Source organism: Martes martes, assembly GCF_963455335.1.
Source record: "Martes martes genome assembly, chromosome: 1".
Lineage (NCBI taxonomy): Eukaryota > Metazoa > Chordata > Mammalia > Carnivora > Mustelidae > Martes > Martes martes.
Window position 1 is genome coordinate 58,134,691 of NC_137888.1, and position 25,410 is coordinate 58,160,100.

The window sequence follows — 25,410 nt, forward strand, 5'->3', positions numbered from 1 at the left end:
CCATCTGCCAATGTGCCCCCTCCCACACCTCCACAGCCTCACTCCCCCCATGGGGCTACTGTGACCCTGGATGGCTCACACAAAGGGGGTGGCTTCCTATCACTCACCTAGGTGCCCCTTCTTCCTAATTCAGCCTAATTCAATGTTGGGCATTGCGCTAGCAGAGAAAATTTCTCCCTTTCTTCCTCTACCACGCTTCTTCTCTCTCTTTCTTCCCTCAAACATTTACTGAGCTTCAGAGCTATGAAAGACGCTGAGGGATAAAAAGAAGTTACTGTTACTCTTAAAGGACAGACATATAGACAGAAGTTATGATATAGTGGGACATACATCAAAGGGGAGAAATGTACCACGGCCACTGGAGCCAGGTGAAGGGTACCGCCAAGGAGTAAGACCGTGGTAACAAAAACGAAAGGCAGAAAGAAGAACCCCTAATCCCACCCCCCCCACCCCCCGCAACAATTCCCTAAGCTATAGTCAGGTGCTCTAAGGCAAGTCAGACACAGCAGTGTTCTTGCTCGTGTCGTGTCATCAGTGGTTTCTGGGCAAGCCTGACACCAAATCCCATGGTCCTCACCGGGCAGAGTATTTAAGCATGAGTGACCTGACACTGGGCTGAGAACCAGGCTTTGTGGCTCAGAGGAAGAATGAATTCTCCATGTATTGCACAGAGCTGAAGACTCGCCCAGCATCCTGTGTATCAGCCTTACAGGTCAGATAAGGATGAGCCCCCAGGAGCTCAGTGACCATCAACTGGAGGGCCTTTCCCTCCTCCCCCACTATGCTCACCTGACCTCAGGGTAGACATTTCTTACCTCCTTACTGTCTTCAGACTCAGGATCCATGGAGGCTGCATGCTCTTTTTGGTCCCTTAGTGACTCTAGGATGCATATAAAGTCAACAAGTTCTATCTTTTACCTTTTAGTCTTGCTCAGAAGTGCTTACTAGGAGTCAGTAGAGAGAATAGACTATCCTAAGAGAAATGGTGATCTACTGCTAATGGAAGTGTTGTTATTAATGACTTTTAGAGCCTTCCCAGGCTATGAGCCAGGAACATATGTAGCTGTCCAATAAAACCATTTGAACAGGGATGCCTGGGTGGCTCAGTGGGTTAAGCAGCTGCCTTCAGCTCAGGTCATGATCCCAGGGTCCTGGGATCGAGTCTCACATCGGGCTCCTTGCTCACTCTCATACTGGAGCCTGCTTCTCTGTCCGCCTACAGCTTCACCCGCTTGTGCTTGCCCACTCTCTCTAACAAATACATAAATGCAATCTTTAAAAATAAGTAAATAAATGACACAAACCATTTGAGGAGCTTGATGCTGACATAAATCAGACAGTGCCTCACTGCCACAGAGAGGGAAGAGTCCCTTACCCACTCTCTCTCCTGTCTTACAGGTAAGACAGAAAGCAGAGATGCTTTTTACTTTGTTGGGATGTTTCGCATCACCAACATTGAGTTTCTTCCTGAATACCGACAGAAAGAGTCCAGGGAATTTCTGTCAGTGGCTCAGACTGTGCAGCAAGTGGTGAGATGATGGAGGGTGTTGGAGGGGGCGGGAGGGAGGGTTGTGTGGGAGGCCGGGGAGAGTGGGGTCAGGGGGTGAGGGTTTGGGGTGGAAGGGTCACAAGGTGACAGTGCTCCCAGGTGAGCAGGGAGGATCAAGGAAGTAGTCAGCGGGAACGTGGAATTTAGCTCATCTTGGCTGTAATTGCTTATTTGATAGAATTGCTAATTAATTAAATTTAATTTGTTTACTCATGTATTTTATTTATTGCTGAAAGTGAAAGCAAGAGTCCTCTGAGCTCCAGTTTTTCTCATCTGTAAAATAAAGGAATTGGATCAGTTGATCTTTAAAATGCCTTCCAGAACTAAAGTTATAATCATATTGCTTAATTCTAGGAGCTGTACACATTTATATCAACCTCAATACACTGGAATCTCTTTACTTTAAAAAAAAAACCAAAATAAAAACTCTCTTTATAGGTCTAATATGTATTTAACCATAAAAAATTATAAAATTCAGAAAAATACAAAAAAGGAACAAAAAATTGTCTTTAACATCATCTGCAAAGATAGATCCCTTTTTATTCTGGGCCACAGAGACATATAGGACAGCACAATATTGAAATATTAGTAGATGTTCAGATTTATAATCTGAATTTTTCCTCTTAACATTAGGTTACATGTTTCTATGCAAGTAAATATTCTTTAAAAAATGAAGTTTTAATAGCTACAAAGTTAGCCAATCCCTTTAAATATTTTTTTTATTTAAATTCAATTTAGTTAACATATAGAGTATTATTAGTTTCAGGGGTAGAATTTAGTGATTCATCAGTTTCATACAATACCCAGTGCTCATTACATCAAATGCCTCCTTAATGTTCATCCCCCAGTTATCCCATCCCCCCACCCCTCTCCTCTCCAGCAACCCTCACTTTGTTTCCTACAATTAAGAGTCTTTTACGGTTTGTCTTCCTCTCTGATTTTATTTTTCCTTCCCTTACGTTCATGTTTTGTATCTTAAATTCCACATACGAGTGAAATCATATGGCATTTGTGTCCTCTGACTGACTTGCTTCGCTTAGCGTAATACCCTCTAGTTCCATCCACCTCGTTGTAAATGGCAGAGACAATCCCTTCTTATTGGATATTCAAGCTGTCTATTGCTCCTATGCGTAATGCTACACGAAACTGCTCCATAGATTGTGTATATCCGTGATTACTTCCCTAACTGACCCCCTAAAAGTGTATAAAATAATCTATTCACTGTTCTTGATATACATTACCCACTAGAAAGCTTCTTCCAATTTGTATCTGCACAGTAATGGAGAGGGTGCCTTACCCAGGGGCGCCCCTACTGCCAGGACAGGCGCCCTGCCCTGTAGACTGGGGAAAGGCTGTGTGGAAGACAAGCGGGGTGGCCCGCTGTCGGGCACGGCGGGCCACCCCCACACGGACTATGTAGCTAAACCTTTCACCTTTACTGCGTATCAGTTACTCCTTGAGTTAGTCCAAACATTCTGAAGGAAGGAGAGAGGGAAGGAAGCGAGGGAGGGAGGAAAAGAGAAAGAAAAAGAGAAAGAGAGAAGAGAGAAAGAGAAATAGAGAAAGAGAAAAAGAAAAAGAAACACATAGTGGGGGCTCAGCGGTTTTCGATAACACGTTCCGTGTTGCATAGTGAATTTAAACCTCACAATTAGGTGGGTGACTTTGCCATTAGGTAGGAAGGGGAACACAGGAGCAGGAGATTTGGCAGAGACTCAGTGTGGCTTTAGAAATGCTAAGGAAGGGCCAAGAAGGTAAATTCAAATAGTTCTCTTCTGGCTCCAACTCCGGCGTTTTAAACGTTTTAAAAGCGCCGGGTGTTTCCCTAGAGACCGGACCCGGCGGAAGGCACCGCCTGCCCCCTAGTGGCTCGGCCGGCAATGTGTCCTTAAGAATATGAATTTTTTAGACTGCATTGCTAGAAAAGCGGTTGGGTCAAGTACTTTGAAAATGTACTTAAAGGAGTTTGACTTATTAATTGAGGAGAAAATTAACCTTTGGAGTTGGCAGAATACAGAAGTTAAGCTTAATTAGGGTGTCTCAAGAGAGCAGTGAATGAACGAAGGTAACGGATTATTCTTCATAGAGAGCACAGGGACAGTAAGTAACTCAGCACTTGAGGCTTCAGCCAGACCCTGCTTTTCTCCCTGCTAGCTGGCAGAGTTTGGACCTACAGCATGCTAGGTACCATGAGAAGAAGCCAATTTGAAAGACTTCAGAAACCTCGGTTTTTCTTTTTTAGGTAAACCTGGTTTATACAACATCTGCCTTCTCTAAATTTTACAAGCAGTCTGTCGTTGCAGATGTCAGGTAATGTATGTCCCTTGCTTTGGGACATCTGTGTTTACTTCTGTAAATTCTTCTCAAGGCTGTGGAAGGGCTCAGCTATGACCATTCTCCAGTAACTTCCTGGGGGCGGTTTTGGGTTAATACGTTTTACCACAACTGGCGACCCAACTCTCCCCTGCTGTGGTGCTGAGTTTTTCTCTGCATCTGCCAAAGCCTGTCCTCTCCCCACAGCTGGGGTCCTGGAGCCCCCCCGCATTAATGCTGCTGGGCACAATGGCCTCAAACATGGCTACCATTGGGTGGGGGTAAAATCAAAACACAGTGCAGGATTTCTCAAAATATGTTCAGCTAAAAACTGATCACTGGAGAATTTCTGAGGAAAAAAAGGATCTCATGGTCAAATAATTTGTGTCAAAATTTTTATGAATTTTAAATTCATAAATAAAATTAAAAATTTTATGAATTTTTAATTATTTGTTTTATTAAAACTTATTTCTCAAACTGTGTACCATGTCCCCCCACTTCCTGCATATCTGCTGAGACTCACAATTCGCTTTGGCATACCGAAGACATTAAGAAGTCTGGGAGTAGAACAGTTTGTTTACTTTCTTTCCTGCATTATTTACCATAGAACACTTAAGGTTTGTTTTTCATAAAACATGACAGTATTTGTGCACTTAGAGCTCTTGCTCCAGGGTTTGGCTGAAAACCAAGTTGGACTGGATTCCAGAATTTGCTACTTAACTAGCCATATGATTTTCAGTTGTAGTTGATCTTGACTTCCTTTTCTGCAAAACTGCAATAATAGGACCTTCCTCATAAGATTAGGTAGGATAAAGTAGAATTTAGCACTGTGTCTAGACATGGTAGTGTCAAAAATCATAGTTGTCTTTATTTGTAATAGCAGTGAATCTCTGATATCCATAAAAATAGTGTGTTTTCCAGGGAAATGCAACTATACACGAATGATTCTAGATGAGAACCCAACACAGCAAGACACATACTATGATGCTTTCCCTTCCCAGTCCCCACAATAGGAATCAGTGACTTCTTAAAGAAGAAATTTTGGAAGTTGAAGGATGTCCTCACTGACTTACTTTGAATCATTCAGTTTCATCACTGGCTTTCTATGAGAGTCCACTTCCTAAGATATATACCTGAACATTCCTCTTTTTTATTTATTTTTTTTTCTATAGTGGCAACAACAAAGGTGGCCTCCTTGTCCACTTTTGGATTGTGTTTGTCATGCCACATGCCAAGGGCCATATCTTCTGTGAGGACTGTGTGGCTGCCATTTTGAAGGACTCCATCCAGACGAGCATCATGAACCGAACCTCTGTGGGGAACTTGCAGGGCCTGGCTGTTGACATGGACTCTGTGGTACTAAATGGTGATTGTTGGGTCATTCTCCTTCATGCATTCCTTCCTGCAGCACTCCTGAAACTGCCATTAAACACAGTCAATATTATAATGAAGTATTCTTTCCACAATCCCAGTGAAACAGGATTAGCTGAGGATGTTGATAAAGGAAGTTGCTAAATGTTATATACAATGATTAGGCGATAGAAGTGGCTTCAAAATATATATGAGATTGAATTTGTTCAAGTGTCCCCTGCCTTATATTTAATTCATGAATCTTCAAAGTAAGTCTCCGAGTCCTGAAGAAGAGAGAATTTTGCTGAAGCTTATCTTGTCTTTTCCTTTGTCCAGACAGAACTACAACTATGTTACAAAGTGCTGCCCAGTGTTCCACAATGGCTTGTTGAGTAGCTCTGCCAAAATGCAAACTTCATTGTTTGATTTGCCAGTAAAATACTTTAATTGTATGACCCCCAAATTACGCTTTCTCTCTGGATTTAAATCATATCAAATCATTTAAATGCAAATTAAAATCTTATTAAAATCATATTAATCATATTAAATTTTATATATATATCTCCATATGCCAGGCATGTAATATAGTAGTATGTGGCTGATAAGTAATGAATGAATGAAATATCTTTAGTGGAAAAGTCTGCACCACAAATACTATTTCAGATCTAGGACTAATTATTATTACATTTCTTTGGTTGCTTTTTACCCTTAAAGATATTTAAAATGTGTCACTATGGACAGTTTCAAACATCAAGAAGAGTAAAGAGCATAGTATCATGAACTCTCATATACCCTTTATTCAGCTTCAACAACTATGAACTCATGGCCATCCCACTTGCTCTTGAAATACACAGACAACTTCCCCTACCCTCCCTGGATCATTTTAAAGCAAATCCCAGAAATGATGAATTGCTGGACTGAAAGGAATTTTCACTAAGCAAAATTCCAACAAAATGGAATGCTGGAACTGACAATCTCTTTTCCACGTGTTTTTTTCAATGCAGCTGGGCTGCGGTCAGATTATTCTTCAACCATAGGATCTGGTAAAGTATGACATGCAGTTTCTCCTACGCTGTCTCCAAATCAGTATCCTTTTTGGCTGTAGTTTTCTTTTTCAAATGATGGTATTTGGTAATGCTCTTTCAGTTGCCTGTGACAGAAATACACTTGAACTGGCTTAAGCCCAGAAGAAACATGATTGGCTCTTATAACTGGGACATACATGGAATGTGCTGTCTTTAGGCGTGTTTGGGGCCAGGTTGCAAAATAAAATATCATCAGAACTCTGCATCCTTGCTTTTCCCTGTGGAAGCTTCGAGTGTATTCTTCTAACTCAGTGTCATGAATGGCAACCAGTAGATCCTAGCTTAGAATTTATCAGTAGCGACAATAGTAGAAAAAAAAAAAAAAAGCTCACACAAATTTCCAGAATTTTTCCAGAAATTCTGGGGCTGAACTTAGTGCCTCAGATCGGCTGGCCTAACCATTCATGAACCAGCTTCTTTTACTCTGATTGGCCAGTCTGGGTCATGTGCCCATCTCTGGACGTAGAAGTGAGTTGAACCCCAACCAATCCATACAGGCAGGATAGGGGTAGTTTCTCAAAGTGAAGTCTTGGTGCTGTTACCAGAAGAGAGGGGAGCAGATTCCAGGCTGGCAAAAACAGCAGACGTCCTCCACATAAACTCTTTGGTCCTTACTCTTTATAAAGATGCCTAGAAAAGTCATCCCTGGGACGCCTGGGTGGCGTCCTGGGTGACGTCACTTGGTTAAACGTCTATATCTGCCTTCCATTTAGGTCATGATCCCAGGCTGCTGGGATCGAGTCCCACATCGAACTCCTTACTCCGCCGGGAGCCTGCTTCTCCCTCTGCCTGCTGCACCTCCTGCTTGCTCTCTCTCTCTCTCTTATTCTCTCTGACAAATAAATAAAATCTTAAAAAAAAAATTTTTTTTAAAAGTTCCTAAAACAAAACAAAGTGCTGTCTCCACAGACAAAGGCTGCTCTCAGTACTTCTATGCAGATCATCTGTCTCTCCGCTACCCTCTGGAGATTTCTGCAACCTCAGGGAGGCTGATGTGTCACTTCAAGCTGGTGGCCATTGTGGGCTATCTGATTCGTCTCTCCATAGAGTCTGTCCAGATTGAAGCTGACAACTGTGTCACTGACTCCCTGACCGTTTACGACTCCCTCTTGCCAATCCGGAGCACCATCTTGTATAGGTACTCTGGCGAGTAAAGACTTTTTTACAGTGTCTCTCTTGGGCAGTATCTTGTTTCCCTTAGACTTTTAAAACTATTTTTGTGTGTGCTCATGAGATCAAAGACTGACCCATACCTTATTTAGTATCCTCCGTATGAGCCAGAGCCTATGGGACACAACGTTCGCTGTTTACTTGCCGCATACAAGGGTTAAAATCAGTATAGCAGGAAGGTCAGCCAATATTTCTGAAATCTAGCTGTCTCTTCTGTTTAATTTTACTTTTATTGCAACCGCAATGAAATCTACTGTTTCATTAGTGTGTGAGAATACATCTTCTAATGATTGCACACCATTAGTAAAACAATTAAAATTTCTCCCTTATTATAAAGATAAAACAGTGTTCATTGTGAAAGTGAACAGAGAAAAACAAGATCAATATTTCACAGTCCCATTACCTAGAACAAATGTCTGTTATGTTTTTGCACAAATATTTTCATTCTTATATATATAATTACACACACACATATCTATACATACCCTAATAATTTTTACTTACTAGCAGACATCTTTTTGTGAGTGCTTATTACTATCTTGATGATTTAATAATGATAGTTATAATTTATTAAAAATTTAGTATTTGTTACTATGCTAAAAAGGCACATGAATTATTATTTTTAATAGTGCTTATGTATGTATGCAACCGTGTTTTACGTATGTATGTATATTTTGGTGATGAATATGCATATATTAGAAATTTCAACAGTACGTAATGGTTACAGTGAAACGTAAGTTGGTCACTGGCTCTGATTCCTCAGTTATTATTATTATTTCTTTTCATCCTTCCAGACATACTTTGCTATTATCACACTTAATCCTCACCCTGGTGCTGTAAGGAATAGACTCTTGGTACTACCATCCTTTCATAATCGGGGAGCTGGCATCTTTGAAGATTAGTTCCTTCACTGCTCAGGCTCTTTCAGCCAGTTAAGTGATGGAGCTGAGTTTTGAACCCAGTTTTCCTGAGCCAGAACTCAGGACCGAAGCCATTTCAATAGTTGTCTATGCCTTGCTCCATCTCAAGGGGGGTCCAGTGACAGCCATCCAGGAGAATTCTCTGATAGTTACCAGGCAAAAGTTTCTCTATCTTTATTACCTCCCTTCTGTCGTGCCCTGTGGCAGATGAAGATCTGGCTGGTGGAGTGTTCTAACAAGAACTGTGTGGATGGCCGGGGAGATGGGTGGAATTAGTGGTGGGTGGAGGCTCACCGCTCAATAACCTGTTATTATTCATGGGCTTTTGTTTTGTTGTCTGGTTTCAGAATTTGTGAACCCACAAGAACGATAATGTCCTTCGTCTCCACAAATAACCTCATGTTGGTGTCGTTTAAGTCTCCTCAGATATGGAGGCTATCAGGAATCCGGGCATTTTTTGAGGTCATTCCAGAAGAACGTAAGTCTTTCTTAATTGAAAAAAAGTCACCTTGAAAAATATCTGTTATCGTAGTCCAGTCTTATCTCTCCTGAGGCTGTGTTGTAATACCAGTCCTATTAGTCAGGGACCTTGACTCAGAGTCCGGTCAGAGGAGGGAGATTGTATTATTTAAACTGTGAGCATTAATGTGAACAACTGTTAACTTGGCATAGAGGTGTCAGCGAGGTCACTCAAAAGGCAGAAAGAAAACCTAAGATGTTCTGGGTGTAATACTTGTAGGAAGCAACTACCCCCTGTAGTCCTGGGGGGCACAAAGGAAATCGGTGACAACGTTGACAATTTATAATGTGGAGGGGGTCTGTAGCCTGAAACTCAGACCTCTGGCGGAGGGGAGAGGGGGCTGCTGCTCAGCTGGAGCCGGTGTCTCTGGGTTCAGGGGCGGGTGTTCACGGACGTGGGACCCAGACCTTCGAGGAGGAGGTGCCAGACAGCCGGGGCTGTATCTTTGAGGAAGATGCAATAAAATGGAAGTTGGGAAAACTGCTAATAGGATTCAGCTCTGCTACAGGAAGAAAGTGTAGCTGCGCCGAGAGGGGCAGGAAGAGAGTTGGAGGGGAAAGTGGGAAAGACTGGGGGGAGAAAGGGGGAGGAAAGAGGATGGGGCAAGAATCGTTGCTGGGGGGACTTTCCCGGGAAGAGGAAACAGAAACGTAGGAAGCCCCATTCTTCCTCCTCCAGGGCTCTAGTGTTCCTGCAGCGCCCCCTATGGGCAGGGCCTGGCAGGAAGCCAGGTGGCAAAGGACAGAAGCTGCTGGAAAAGTCCCTGTTAGAGCCCCAGAGAAGGATGCATTCGCAGCTCAGTGGTAATAGCGCAGTATCTAGCACACTACAGTGGCTGTCTTCCGTGAATTCTCGTTAATAGCGATACGTGTGAATGCCATCCGAGAAAGTGCACGGGAAGTAAAACCCCGAGGTTTGATGGGTTTTCCTAGGTCAGAGACTGAGCAAAAAGTGACCTAGCTTCTTTTCACTCTTCTCTTTTTGACTTGGGTTGACGAAGTAAAACAAAACAAAACACAGTGAGCCTTCACTGAAAGTCTAGTCTTTTTGTAACTTCTTTATGAGCCCTGACAAGGTCAAAGGATCAGAATGAGAGATGGGCGAGGAGGGCAGTGGAGCTGGCTTAAGTTAGATGGTCATAGCTTCATAAGTCCACCTACATTTTAAGGCAGTGGCTTATTTTGATAGGTTTGTTTGGTCATATTATTACAAAACTAAATGCAAAGTTGATTTATCAAGGCAAATTGAACAAGCTATTTGAGATTTTGTTGAGATGAAAATTATCTCTAAACTCCAAAATATGATTAGCTCAGAAGTATTGCAGTGGAATTTGTGAACAAACATTTATTGAGCATGTACTATATGCTAGGAATGATTCCAAGTGTTAGGGAAAGCAGCAAACAAAATAGATAAAGGAAATTACATTTTAGCAGAAGGATGCCCCTACAGTAAGAATAGATGTTTAGATTGTTTTATTTAAACAGAACAACATGTTATGTAAACTGAGTATATTTCTTCAACAGCAAATATACACTAATGGGAACAAATAGGCTTAGAAGCTTTAAAAATATATTTGAGCTATGTTTTTAAAGAGAGTAATAGCATCCTATATATCTGTAGTCAAAATGTGATTGAAAAGAAATATAGAATTTAAATAAGAAGTTTAGCTATATATCTATAGGGTGCTATTTCTTTTTGGAAAAACTGGTTTAAGTTTCACAAAGTATATAAGTTTGATGATCAAGGAGTGTGCTTTTGTAGTTAAAGAAATGTATGCAATGCATTTCCCATAATCTCACAACTGCAAATCATTGTGTGTTACTGGATATTTTTTTCAGAGTGTGAAAACACAGTATTGGTCAAAGAAATCACTGGCTTTGAAGGGAAAATTTCAAGTCCATATTACCCAAGCTACTATCCTCCGAAATGCAAGTGTACCTGGAAATTTCAGGTAGCCTAGTTTTACCACTACTTTAGAAAAATATTGTTATCTTATGTTTAGGAATCTATTTTTAATTACCTTTATTTTTACTACAAAAAGAATGTGAGTCAATTTTTTTAATAGTTAAGCCTTAACCAAATACGTTACCTAGAACATGAAAGGTCCTTGTAATTTCAACTATCTGCCCATAAATTAACTGTTCTTTGCCAACGGGCTTATTTTTCCAATTGTTATTTTGTTCATCTGTATTAAAAAATGCAAGGATACTGTTATGGGATCAAACAGTTTTTTATTTTAATATGATAGAGCTCACTTATTAATTTTTAATTATTTCACTATCAGCATAACTGTAAGAATAATAAAGAAAGAATACATTGAATTAGGCAACATATATGTCAGTTATATAAGCAAACCAAATTTTGTAAATTTATATAAAATATATACATCTATGTCTGGTCCCTAAGTGAGTTCCTTCTTTTTTTTTTCTTTAAAATTTTAGTCTATAACTGTTCTTCTTTCTCCAACTGTAGTGTCCTGTGGAGGGACGTAGGGCAAGGCTCTTTCGGCATGTATGTAGAAAATCATTTTTGTGAGGCATAGCAATTAGATGTAAGTGACAAGAAGTTCAGTGTTTGCATTCATTCAACATGTTATTATTAAATGCCCACTATGTGTCCGGCTGTATTCTAGACACTGGGATCCATGATATCTGACACACACGCATGAAAGCTCTGCTCTCATGGGACTTAACCATATAAGAGGCGGAAACAGGTGACAAATGAATAAATACATGTACAGTATGGTACATGGTGGTACAATGCTATGGAGAAGAACAAAGCAGGGAAGGAGGCTCTGGAGCTGAGTGGGAGATCTGGAGTATGAAGGCTAGGATGTGAGGAATTTGTTACCTTAAATAGCACGGCCAGGGGAAACCTTACCGACACGCTGGCATTTGCACAGAAACCTGAGAGACATGAGGGAACTAACCCTATGCATCCCTAGAATCACAGTGTTGCAGCCAAAGGGAATAGCTGAGGCAAAGGCCCTGAGGCAGGAGCATGTTTGCTGCCTGTGTCGTTTGTACAGAAAGAGTTAAATATTTTAAAGAATTTTATTATACTCATATGTGTACTTAGTTTCAATGTCCTGATGGCATACATCCTTAAATTATTTTTTTTCGTCAAGGTTGAAAACATTTCCAAAATAATTAAAACCCAAAGCTTCTGGACTCTTGCCCCCCACCAGTTCTTAATGCCTCAGGGCAGCAGAATCTCAGTGCTTCAGGTGACTCATGAGTTGGGGAAGGAAAAAGAGAGACATCAAATCTGTCTCTTCTATCTCTCCAAAAAGCAAGTGTATCTTCTCTATGACAGCCAGAACAAGATTGACCCCTTCCCCAAAGTTCTGTCAAATGTTTGAAGTTCCTTTGAGGTAAAATAAACATTGGTTCCATGATAACCCATAAGACCTAATGTGAAGATCTCTAAACATTGTTCTAGTCAGGATGTAAAAAAGAATATCAGATTCTGTTTCACTAGGGATCAAGGGTTAGAAAAGCTGAGTAAAGAGAACTCTTTATAAAGCAAAAAGCACGCCACTGAGGGAGTGAGAATGGGAGATGGGAGACAGCCTGGAAATACTGGGGACAGACTTTGGTGACACACCATTTCCCAGAGGTCAAGGTTGGTCCCCCTCAGTGTGGACGTTAAATAAAGCTGTCCTTTTCTCAGATGGCTTTGAACAGCCACCTAAAATTGTGCGATAGCATATTTCTGCAAATGGAAATTATGTAAAAAAACAATATCACCTGTAGGTAGGGGCGCCTGGGTGGCTCAGTCGTTAAGCGTCCGCCTTCAGCTCAGGTCATGATCCCAGGGTCCTGGGATGGAGCCCCTATTGGGCTCCCTGCTAACGGGAAGCCTGCTTCTCCCTCTCCCACTCCCCCTGCCTGTGTTCCCTCTCTTGCTTTGTCTCTCTCTGTCAAATAAATAAATAAAATCTTTTAAAAAAATGTCAACTGTAAAGTAGCTTTGAACTTATTACAAACAACTGAGAAGAATGACTTAAGTGATAAAAATATCTACTCAAGGCATGACAAAACCTTTTGTACACAAGAGTTGATTTCTATCATCCTTAGTTCTTCTTAGTGCCTAGTCCAATTTCCAATTGTAACTGAAGAACAATCAATCCCTTTTGCAGACTCCCTTTCAGCTGAGTTTTTAAGGTCTCATTTATCTGAGAAGGATTAACTCCCGTTCCAACTTGAAGTCCCTGCGATTTTTCTCCCAAGAATAAACAAATGTTTATGGAATGTCAGTTTCAGGTGCATAATCATAGAGAACACTGGGCAGCAGGGTAAAGTCCTTGCTGTCTTGGAGCTTACAGACTGCAGGGGAAGAAGTGTGGTGAAACAAGAAAAATTGTGAAAGACTACTGAGGCTTAGAACACGTCACCTCTGTTTGTTTTGGACACACACATTTTTATTTGCTCTTAAAGCATACCTGTGATATAGGAGAGAAACTCATCACATTTTATAAACAGGGAAATAGAGCTGGGGCAAGCCATTGGCCAGAGGCTACTCAAATAGAAAGTGACTCAGGCAGCATTCAAAGGAATCAAGCTGCTCTTCATGAGCAAATCCCGTATCCCCGCTCCTTTTCCCGGTTCCTAAAGATGTTCAGTTTCCCTGTTTCGTAACAATCACTTAGTTGAATATTTACCTTCCTCTCTCTTCCTTCTTTTTGTTTTCCAACTAACACATTTTGGTATGTGATCTCAAAAGAGAAACATAGAGTGGGGTTTTGGATTGTTTTATCACTGATGCCATCAGCCTAGCACCCACCAATTTAGGTGCAAACAATGCAAGTGAGATTACTGTGGGCCATGTCAATTCCCCTCCTCATTATCACTTTGGGAATGGGTCTTCCTTGCTTCCCCGGCAAACATGAAACACCGAAGTTTCCAGTGCCCATTAGAGATGGGTTGAGCTGTATGTACATAACCACTCGTGCGTGAGAAGGGACATGCATAAAACATGACCTGCATCCTGTTGCTACCACTGTCTAGAGAAATATTTCAACAGAGCAGGTCCAGATCAGGAGAAATCCTCCCCCTTACTTGGTAAAAGTTTCCAAAGCAAACGCAGAGGTTGGGCAGTGGGAACAGAGAACACAGGACATAGAAGGAAAGAGCATACGTAATGGTTTTCCATTTTTGTTCATTTGTTGAACAAAACACTTCACAATGCTTTGTGGACCTGCACCTCCTGATCACGCTGGTTAGTATCAGTAGTGCCTCTTGGCCAATCTGGCCACAAATGTATTTGTGTGCGAATCTGTGTCAGTAGAATCTGGTGTGCAAAGGAACTTAGTTCTTTTCACTGTGGAGAGGCTGTGTAGATTGGGTGGGCAGTGATGCACTTAAATCTGTTTTACTTTGGAATGATGGAACACAGTGAAAATGCCTACATGAGCTTCCTAAGGAGAACTGCATTGCACTATGTCCTTAAGCTATAAAATTACAGTGATTACTCAAGATATTTACTATCCATTGGCATCTTTTTTTTTTTTTTTTTTTTAATGTGAAGTAAAAGTTAGATAACAAGACTGGGGAAAAAAGTCACTCTGTGCCCTCAGGAACCCTTGTTTTTACTGAATATAAGACAGTCTGGTTCCTCTTGAGCCCTCACTGTCCATTACCAGGTGCCATGATACATTATGGCCACCACGTGGCCTTCAGGGAAATGCAGGGTAACGTTGGGCAAGTCACTTATTTTTGGTTAGTTTTGATTTCTTCTATAAAATTGGACTCATACTACCTTCCTAACAGAGTTGTTGTGATGTTTAAATGAGAGACATAAGGAACCTGATTCATTCCCTCTTGAAGACAGGTTGAGAGAGGAGGGCTGCTGTATTTAAGTCCATGTTAGAAAGAATTACATACACACAACAAAGAAATTGTAACATCAAATTTGATGACATCTCTAAAAAAACAAATATCAGAGCAATAAAAAAATCAATGGGTAAAATCCATCTCTTAAACAAAAAGACAACAGTATTGAATCACAAATTGATTCAATAACTTAAAACTATAATTATAACTTAATTGTATATTATTTACAAAAGATGGCAGCATAAAAAGTGATTTACTAAAGCTGAAATTGAAAGGATGGACAATATTACACCAGACATTATAAACAAAAAGAAAGCTGGGATCTGAACCTTAGCACTCAACAAATTGGAAATCAACACTAGGGCAACAACACTGGGTGAGAAAGGAAAGGCAATCTATGATGATAAAGAGGGTGAACCACGTGAAGGTCTATGATAATTATTTATGTACCAAAGGACGTGCCATTAATACTCATAAATCAAAATCTATAGGAAATACAAAAAGAAACGGACAATGCTTAACTGAGGGATTTTAGTTCCTTTCCGTTGGTTCCTGACAGAGGTAGTGGGGACAATAACTACAGCTAGGAGGGATAGTATACCACACACACATACATTACCCTTTTCTTTCAAATGACCTTGGAGCATTCACATATCCAATCACATCAAAATCCTTAATAAATAAAAATATTAAAAAGTAATACACACAATGAATAATCTCTTATCTAATTAGTATAGAATGAGAAAGCTTGAGAGCGAGTGAACAAAAATTCCACTCCCAGGAAATGTGTAAACTCTCTCTAAATAATTTCTGGGACAAAGTGAAAATTAAAACTAAATTTGTGGGGTGCCTGGGTGGCTCAGTGGGTTAAGCCTCTGCCTTAGACTCAGGTCATGATCTCAGGCTCCTGGGATCGAGCCCTGCATAGGGCTCTCTGCTCAGCGGGGAGCCTGCTTCCCCACCCCCTCTCTGCCTGCCTCTCTGCCTACTTGTGATCTCTGTCTGTCAAATAAATAAATAAAATCTTTTAAAAAAAAACCCTAAAATCGTGACGTCACAAACATAATGTATATGTATGTCATACAATGTTGTCAAAAGGTCAGCTGTGTGTGTGTGTGTGCGTGCACACACATGCTCTCATATGGGTGCTGTACCGGCAGCCTCTTTTCTTGTTTGATCCTGTCTGGGCAGACCTAGGAGTGACTCAGTGGCTGCCTTCAGGAATACCCAGGTTGAATATGAAGAGGACGCTGATTCATTTCTCCTTTATTTAAATAATCTGAGTAGTGCTTTAAATAAATTATGTCATTATTGTCAGCGAAGGAGGAAACTGTGTGCACTCATTAACAAGGGGGTGATTTCAAGCTCATTTACGAGGAGGAAACCGACACCTAGGGATAATCTAATGTGTCCCAAGTCACCCAGCTCACTGAAACTGGGACCTAACAGCCGCTCCCTGGGAACTGGGCCACCCACTTCCCTCTCTATTATGCTCTCCTCATTCCAGTTTGTTGGGGGAGGGGAGTTGGGTCTACCCCACCAAAAGCCATAGGGCACAAAGAATAAAACACCCCGAGAACAGCAAATCAAGGGAATGAGCTCTGAATGAGCAATCAGCCTGAAATGTGTCCTTCAACTGAAACATTTTTCTGACTTATGTTTGTTTTTCACAGACTTCGCTCTCAACACTTGGCATAGCACTGAAATTCCATAACTATTCAATAACCAAGAAGAGTGCGAAAGGCTGTGACCATGGATGGTGGGAAATTAATGAGCACATGTAAGTGGGTTCTGGATGTAAGGAATCTGATGAAAGGCCTGACCCAGAAGTTCAAAGCCTTGGATTCCTTTTTCCCAAAGAGGTTGCAGTTTACTACTTACAGATATGGAAATAGAAGGATATAGAGGCTAAGAACTTGCTCAAGGTCACTCAGTCATATGTGATTAAGCCGGGATTCAAATCCATGTCTTATGACTCCCAAGTCCTTGCTGGCTCATTGCTCTTTGCTGCTGGGCTCTGGGTGTATACATCATATATTTTGCAAAAAGAGCTTGGCAGATGAAGTCTTTCAAACCATGCAGCCCTGGAGGAAATAGTAAAGAGGAATCTTGGTGATAGGAAAGGTAGAAACCTTTAGCCGGTTCTTTACGGGAGGAGAGGCTACACTGGCCTGGCTGTATCCTGAGGCTGGGACATGGGTTGAGGCTGATGAGAGAAATCTAGATGACTGAGCTTCCTGTACTGACCAAGGAGCTCTTCACTCTCACCTTTCATTTGTCCTGTGGTGGTTGTTATTCTTTATTTGCCTCTGAAGTTGTAATAGATCTTGTAATAAAAAATATAGAATGTCCTGGGCACCTGGGTGGCTCAGTGGGTTAATCCTCTGCCTTTGGCTCAGGTCATGATCTTAGGGTCCTGGGATCAAGTTCTGCATCGGGCTCTCCGCTCGGCAGGGAGCCTGCTTTCTTCTCTCTCTCTCTCTGCCTACTTGTGATCTCTGTCAAGTAAATAAATAAAATCTTTAAAAAAAATATAGAATGTCCTGTCTTTATAGCAGAATAGCTTCGAAGTTTACTTTGAGGTAAGATCTTTTTTGTGACGTTAGCCTAAGGGATTTGTCTGCTAATTTTGTGCTCATTGTTAATCCATGAATGAGGCTTTCCTTTTCTAAATGATTTTCCTGAACGACCTTCTTTCATTTCCTTTAGGCTCTTGGATTACGAGTTAAAGTAGTCATTGGTTCTGTCTTCACTGGGATAAACCCTATCTGGTTTAAGAGCATCCTTGGATACATTATTAAGACATGGCTTGTACTTCTTTTGGGAGTATTTTTGAATCAGGGTCTATTATGTAGGAGGCAGAATACCCGGGTTCAAATTCTAGCTCTGTCATTCAGTAGCTGTATTAACTAGGACAAATAATTTAATCTCTTTGATTTTCAGTCTGTAAATGAGATAAGGAGGGATTTTTTTTTTTTGGTAAGCATTCAATTAAATAATGCATACTACACACCAAAAAATATTAACCATTATTATAATTAATATGGTTATTTTGGATAGAGTTGTTGAATCACTATTTTGTGTACCTGAAACGAATGTAACATCATGTGTCAACTGTATTAAAAAAAATTGCTTTGGAAATGACATTGGATGGGTAAATACTATGGAATGTGCTTCCTCTCCAAGTTTTAAGAATACTGCATTCTGGTATTTCATTAGAGGTCCAGAAAACAAATCTTTACAATTCTTTTGTAAAATGTGATACTATTTCTCTTTTGTCCTAAGTAACAACCCCTACCATCCACAGAGTGTTCCTGCCAAAGTATGAAAAAGATCTTCTCCCAAGCAATCAATACCAGAAAAGCTCTCTGTCCTAAATACTTTCTCCAGAGGGCCAGCTCTTCCCTCTGTCTTGCTGGCTGGAAGAAATCCTATCAGATTCTTTTGATGCTAGTTGTGCCCTTAGGATTTAAAATGCCAGCCCTTCCCATTATCAGTTATTTTCATCTAAAAAGGAAAGAATCTAACTGAACTAATTTCTGATACCTTGCTGAAAAGCTGCCTAAAGGCATAATGGGAAAGTAGGAAAAGGTAATGCTGGCACTAGTGCTGGTGAGTTCAAAGAAGGTGAGGATGGGGTGTGCGAGCTCAGAGCAGCTAGAAGGCAGCCTATACGCCCTGAAGGAATGGATGTCCTTCCTAGGAAGTTCTGCAGAGCAAAGTTCCTGACGGGAAAGCTGTTGGCACCCTAGAAAGTTCTAGGGCTTAGTACCAATAGACTTGAGTCCTAATCCTTCTTCTACTTTCTCACTACTTTGAACTTGAACACTTTACTTCATCTATTTAAATTCTCTGTTTTCTTTTCTTTTTTTTTTTTTAAAGATTTTATTTATTTATTTGACACAGAGAGAGAGATCACAAGTAGGCAGAGAGGCAGTCAGAGAGGGAGGGGGAAGCAGGCTCCCTGCTGAGCAGAGAGCCCAATGTGGGGCTCGATCCCAGGACCCTGGGATCATGACCTGAGCCAAAGGCAGAGGCTTAACCCACTGAGCCACCCAGGAGCCCCGACTTCTCAGTTTTCTTACCTGTCATGTGTCTGTATCTGTAAACTGACTCTTGCTGGTTTCTCTAATTTCTCACTTTTTAAAAAAAAATCAGTTCCATTAGCCACCACTATGCCCCCCTTCCTTACTGTTCCCCTCTAAACTCCAGCCCAAGGGCGTTGGGGGTGAGAAGCGATTGGCATTCACAGATTCCAGTGGAGGATGTCCCTCCTCAGCCTGTGTGTTTGCTGTTTCCCTTTGAGACCTTGCAGGTTTCACTCTGGGAAGAGCTTCGCCTACACAGGGCAGAGACCTAACTTACCACGGGCCCCCAGAGAGCACAGTAATATTTCACGTTCTACTAACCACAGTGCTCATATCGTAAGAATTACTAACAGGAGGGGCGTCTGCTCTTAGGTACAAGAAGTAAGAAAAATCAAGGTAAGGAAATATTGCAGGCAGACGTTGTTATTTTGAAATTCTACCAAGGACAAGCCCCAAAGTGCACATCAGTTTTCAATTTCATTTGGAAAAAAATATTGTTGTGTTTTACTTTAACTATTGCTGGGTTCTTTGCATATTTTCATCCTGAGCTCATGGATTCTACTCTGCTCCGTGGTGAGGTTTGTGGGCAAAAGCAGGCATTTCTTGTTATATAGTTATTTACACAGAAAGAAAGAGAGGACCCATCTTTCTTCTGATTACAAGTATTGGTGAGGAGAACAGTAGGTAACAGTCAAGAGTACTGCTGTTGTATTTAGCAGAGTAGAAAATCGAGGCAACAGAAGTTACTCAGTCACTTAGCATAGGTTGGAGAACTACCGTTAGCTCTGCGGTGAGCATCTCTGCTTACAAAGCCCAAAGTGCCAAAGTGTCCGTGTGTTCACTGTCATTGGGCATGCGTGGACAGAGCCTCATCCACGCCTCTTCCCTGACTCTCGCCTCCTCAGGTACTGTGGCTCCTACATGGATCACCAGACGATTTTCCGTGTGCCTAGTCCGCTCGCTCACATTCAGCTGCAGTGCAGTTCAAGGCTTTCGGACCAGCCGCTTCTGGTGGAATATGGAAGTTACAACATTAGTCAACGTAAGCCTGGAATTTGCTTTTTAGAAGACTCGAATAAATGGTTAAACGGAGCCTCATACTTTGTAACTCTAAACTTTGAGAAATTAAGGAATAAAAATGGATTTATTTCTGCTTAGTTACTACTGATGTGTAAATAAATATATTAAATACATGTAATATAAACAAAATACATAATAAATAAGACATAAACTTATGTATTTATTACTACTATCATTTAAATTGTAGAAGAAATGACATAATTCTTTGTTACAATTGGGAAAGGTTTTCTTATGTTATTCCTGAAATATGGGACAGACCCATTTCTTGATTTATTGTCTGTGCTACTCTTAAGTCTTTGTACATATGATGTTTATAGGAACACTTGGTGGACCAGAAGACAACTGTTGTGACTCACTTCAGCCCATGACCCATAGGGAGAGTTGGTTGGTCAAGGAGAGTTCAAAAAGCAGGCCTCAAAATGTTACCCTCCACACCAAGAACCACGGGGACAGTGGCCAGGAGGTAGTCAGCAGTGTTTGGGGCAAGTCTTTAGAGCTGGAAAGAGTAGATATTGACTCAGGAAACTCTTGACCCATTTTAAAAGGGGAAAAGTAAGGGTTAGCCACTCCATGAGGATAAGACTTGAGAGAAAGCTCATTCAGAACCTTCCTTCTTTGCCAATATACTTGCTTCTGGATCTGGATTATCATACTTCTGAATATCAGAATATTACAATTTCCAGCAAGAATAACAGGTAAATAGTGAGTCATCTTATTTTCGATTGTTTTTCCAAACATAAATATTTTCTAGAAACCTACTCTCTCCATTGTGTGCCAGGGAGATCAGGTTGACCAGACCATGCATTTTCCCCCATTCTTTTGTCTTAGTCTGTTCCGGCTACTCTAACAGAGTACTCCAGACTGGGTAGCTTATAAGGAACAGAAATTTATTTGTCACAGTTCTGGAGGCTGGATGTCGGAGATCAGGATGCCGGCATGGTCAGGTGAGGGCTCTCTCTGGGTTGCAGACTTGTATCCTCACATGGTGGAGGAGGCTGAGGGAGCTCTGCGAGGCCTCTTTTATAAAGACATTGATCTTATTCATGGGGCCTCCGCCTTCATCACCTAATTCGCTTCCTAAGGCCCTTCTTCCTAATATCATCACATTGGGCACTAGGATTTCAACATAAGAATTAGTGGAGCCCACCAACATTCAGACGATAGCAACAAAGGATTTATTATTTCTAATATATTTAGCTATAAGTCCAGGACTTATAATTCAAGATCAAGCAGAAGATGAATCTTTGATGAGTAGCCTGGTTGAAGCGGACTGGGAGGTAGAAGGCAGGAGTCCTGAGTTTTGAGGCCAGTCACTAATCTCTCTAGGTCCAAGTGTCAAAGATCAGTGGTTACTAATGTATTTGGGGACAGTGATCACTTAAAAATGGACTTAAAAGCACAGAGTCCTTAGAACAGTGCCTGTGATCATATAGGATTCAGAGACACCAGAAGGCCACTTATAATTTCCTCAGGAGTCTAAAGACTGCATCCCAAGACTGCTGGACTCTCTAAAGCATATTCCAGCTTTCACTTTCTCCAAGTCAGTGATGAAGCCAGACTGCTGAGTGAAAAATGGTGATAGTGGAAGTTTGGCTATACCCGTGACCCGGAGCCAGTGTCCACTCAGAGCCTCTGGTGGGTTAGTTTGCTTTCTCTGCTCTCCTAAAGTCACTTGTTTTGTCTTTCAGTTGTCACCTATAGCTTGATTTGATAGAGAAATTGCAGAATTACTGTCTCTACATGGCCAATTCCTTAACCACCTAATACTTCATCATTCTTTGTTCATGTGGTCTGACGACTTCTAGGGACTCACCCAAGACTTCCTGTGTTTTATTGTCTCTAGCCTGTCCTGTTGGATCTTTTCGATGCTCCTCTGGCTTGTGTGTCCCTCAGGCCCAGCGATGTGATGGAGTAAATGACTGCTTTGATGAAAGTGACGAGCTTTTCTGTGGTGGGTATTTGAATTCTTCTGTGGCATTCTTAGGAACAAGTAACTTCTCTGGGCCATTGTTGCTGCTGGCGTATATCCTGGGTCTTTGTAGCTGTTAGCTATTGCTGCATAACAAGTTACCCAAAACTTAGTGGCTGACAATAATAATGTATTCTAGACCATGCACCTGTGAGTTGTTTGAGACAGGACTGATCTAGGCTGGCCTCAGCTGAGTCATTCTGCTTTAAGCACTAGGTCCTCCTAAGTTTTGTTCTTTCCAGGTTGGGGTCAGATCTACTGCTCATGGCTCCTTTTCTCATTGAACCAGTGGGCTGGCCATGGCAGTGGTAGTAGCAAAGGAGAGGTGAGCAAAATCACAGTGTTCCTCTTAAGTTCTGGGCTTGGAACCGGCACACCATCACTTACATCATATTCCATCACTCAAAGTGAGTCCTAGAGCTAAGGCCACAGTCAAGGGGCAGGAAGCTTATCACACACACTTTGGGGCCATGCAAGAGTGGAGGTGTATAATAGTGTATAAAACTCCCACAGGGAGTGAGGCTCTGAGGCCAGTAATTCAATGAACCACAATCTTCAACTAACAGAGAAGTCACCGCTTTCAGCCCATTCATTCATGGAGCACAGGTGTTGGGAAGGAGAGAATTACTGTTATTGCTATTATTGCCTTTATAGTTTGCAACAGCATCACACTTGCAATGACAAAGGTGCAGGGTATTGGAAATTCCTATTTTGGACAGAGATTCTCTCTCTTGGTTTTTCGTTACTATTTGCACATCATTCCTGAATCTACCTCCAGTTTCAGGGAGTCATATGGAGAGGATAGTCATCAGACCATATGACACCATTGGCAATGCTTTCTCCTAAAGATCCAGACTTTCATTCAAATACAATTGTGATAATGAAACTATTTAATTCCTTTCATATTCTTGGAGAAATAGTACAGTTAATATAACTATGAAAAACTTATATTCGTGAAAAACAACCTGTGGCTCTACACCTTTATTTATTTATTTATTTTTTGACAAAACAAAGTAAAACTCTCTTAACTTAGGGCTCAGTGACTTTCTCAATCTATAGGGTTTTCTGTTGCTTAAGAAAATAAATGCTGGCCATTATATAGTGAGCAAGGTTGCTGGAGTTTTTTTTTACATTATTACCATTCCCTGCTATGATGCTCCCAACAGAAGTGATTATTGTTACTGTATAAAAAGGGCTGTTTTTGGTAATCATTATTTCTCATTGTGCCATTTTGGAAAATATCTCTAGGAGTCATCTAGGTATACCCAGAAGCTTAATGAACATTTCAGGGCAGTCACGTCCTCCCCTGTTACCTCTGGCCCCTAACAAGAGATGCCACTGAAAACACGAGAGCAAATAACAAAAAATGATCGCTTTTCACAAAACCAGAAATGTCAAAGGAATCATATCTTCCAAGAGTGCTTTCTAATATAAGTGTGCCTGTTCCTTGTTCAAAGGCAATTCATGAAAATATTCCAAAGAAGAAAACTTGTGATAATTTACAATGGTGTTTCTTAATTCAGGAAATGGATCACACAGGACAAATAATTTTAAAGACAGTTTTCCTTATACACAGATGACAAGCCTATTGTCCTTTAATATCTCATAGCTGTTAATCTATTCAACAAAACTTTAATGAGCACCTACTATGTAGTCAGGGCCCTGAGATTTAAAAAAAAAAAAATGAATAAGAAATCCTCAAGTTAAGGACACTCCCACTTTGTTTAGGAAGGCGGACAAGTTCAATTTTATGTATTTAGTTATTTGATTTTTTTTTTTTTTGAGAGAGAGAGAGAGGAGGGGCAGAGGGAGAGAGAATCTTAACCAGGTTCCACGCCCTGAGACAGTGACCTGAGTGGAAATCAAGAGTTAGAGCTGAACTGACTGAGTCACCCAGGCGTCCCAGACAAGTTCAATTTAGATAACAACTTATGATTTTTCTTTACCTTAAAAGAAAATCTCAGGATACATTTAGTTGTAATTAAGTACACAAATTGCCAGAGTTGAATGTGTTTGGGCAAAAGCAAAAACCAGACCTGACCAACTCGGAGCACTAGGGATTACAGCAAAGTTTCAACCTCTGCTTTTCTCTGGCAGGTGTCAGGTTGGAGGAAAAGACACTTTGTATTTTATGTAAGTCATCTTAGCCATGTGCACCATTAGAGGGGCACTGCTGGTTCTCAGAGGCCCGTGATGTCTCAGGCTCATGAGCTTTCTGTCTGTTTTCCTTCCAGTGACTCCTAAGCCCGCCTGTAATGCCAGTTCCTTAAGGCAGCCCAGCCCTCTGGTCTGTGACGGCTTCAGGGACTGTGAGGATGGCCAGGATGAGCAGAACTGCACTCAAAGTGAGGGAGAGTCCTCTGCGCTCTGCCCTTCTTCCTGTGTACTCCGTTAAGTGGGAACTGAATACCCCTGGGTTGGAGGGTAGGACAACTGATGTGTCCCGGTGTTGCCAAGACTTACCCAGTTTCAGCACTGAAAATCCCAGTTCCCTGGATTCCTCCTGGGCCCAGGCAAAACGGGACAGTTGGTCACTGTTTGAGTTGAGTGTGTGTGTTGAGCGTGTGCGTGTGTGTGCGCACGTGCGTGTGTGTCGTGTGAATACTGGAAGATTTTCGTTGCTTATTTGCTTTTATTGCTGCTGGAGAGTAAAGGATGCTGAGGACGTGATCTAGCGGGACCTGCCAGACACCGTGATGGGCATGTCCTATTCTAGCCCCTGCAGAAACACACACCACTAGAGTTGTGAACAAATGTGCTGGGATTCACAAAGCCTGCCCGTTTCCCCCATAATGCTGTGAAAGGACTGGATATGGTATTGACCTTTGCTCAAAATTTTCTTGGAGAGTACGACAAAATAATCAATAGGCCACAGCCTAAAGAAACCAATAAGGTCAACTGCTTTGCATCTCTGGTAGAAGAAAGGAGGGGCCATGGGATTGATTCTCAACAGGTGGCCTGCCTGCCTGCCTGGCTTCCGATGGCTCTGCTGGGGTGAGGAGGCTGGTCACCGTGGGCTCGCTTTATTGCCCTCTGCCATGTTTCCCAGAGCGGCAAATACCGATGCCCCGGCTACCCCATCCTTGGAGGATGGAGTTGAGTGTCATTCCTTCAAGTCTGTTTCTGGGCAGGAAAAACTCTTCCCTCTTTTGTTCATTTTTAGGCATTCCATGTAGCCACAGGACTTTTAAGTGCGGCAATGATATTTGCTTTAGGAAACAAAACGCACAGTGTGATGGGACCGTGGACTGCCCAGACGGAAGCGACGAAGAAGGCTGCAGTGAGTAGAAATACTCTCCTTCCGACTCCCTGTACGCCCTCCTTGAGTACCAGTTGTTCATTTTCATTCCCTTCTTGGGGTAAATCCCCCTGGCAAAAGTTGGGGTCCTGGGAAGAATAGTAAATATTGGTGAACTGCGTCTGAAATGGTTTCTCAGAATTAAAACCTCTGGAGGGGATCCTGTCTGCTTTCTCGATAACAAGGATTAAAGCCTCAGGTGCTTATAATGAGAACTTTCATTTTCTGGTAACT

General features: G+C 41.5%; 1 protein-coding gene across 2 annotated transcripts in view; it reads left to right on the forward strand.

Annotated features, from left to right (window-relative positions):
- Positions 1 to 25,410, forward strand: part of TMPRSS7 (transmembrane serine protease 7) — a gene marked incomplete at both ends in the record, with an annotated part of 35,927 nt that overhangs the window by 3,718 nt on the left and 6,799 nt on the right. The window contains 12 exons of one of the 2 annotated variants that reach the window (XM_080801668.1): positions 1,399 to 1,529; positions 3,792 to 3,859; positions 5,035 to 5,228; positions 6,217 to 6,255; positions 7,207 to 7,435; positions 8,735 to 8,865; positions 10,746 to 10,858; positions 16,415 to 16,521; positions 19,735 to 19,871; positions 21,753 to 21,860; positions 24,113 to 24,223; positions 25,042 to 25,158. In XM_080801668.1, coding sequence (XP_080657794.1) covers positions 1,399 to 1,529; positions 3,792 to 3,859; positions 5,035 to 5,228; positions 6,217 to 6,255; positions 7,207 to 7,435; positions 8,735 to 8,865; positions 10,746 to 10,858; positions 16,415 to 16,521; positions 19,735 to 19,871; positions 21,753 to 21,860; positions 24,113 to 24,223; positions 25,042 to 25,158 — 1,485 coding nt within the window. The remainder of the gene's footprint in view (positions 1 to 1,398; positions 1,530 to 3,791; positions 3,860 to 5,034; positions 5,229 to 6,216; positions 6,256 to 7,206; positions 7,436 to 8,734; positions 8,866 to 10,745; positions 10,859 to 16,414; positions 16,522 to 19,734; positions 19,872 to 21,752; positions 21,861 to 24,112; positions 24,224 to 25,041; positions 25,159 to 25,410) is intronic. The other variant, XM_080801669.1, reaches the window with a different exon arrangement.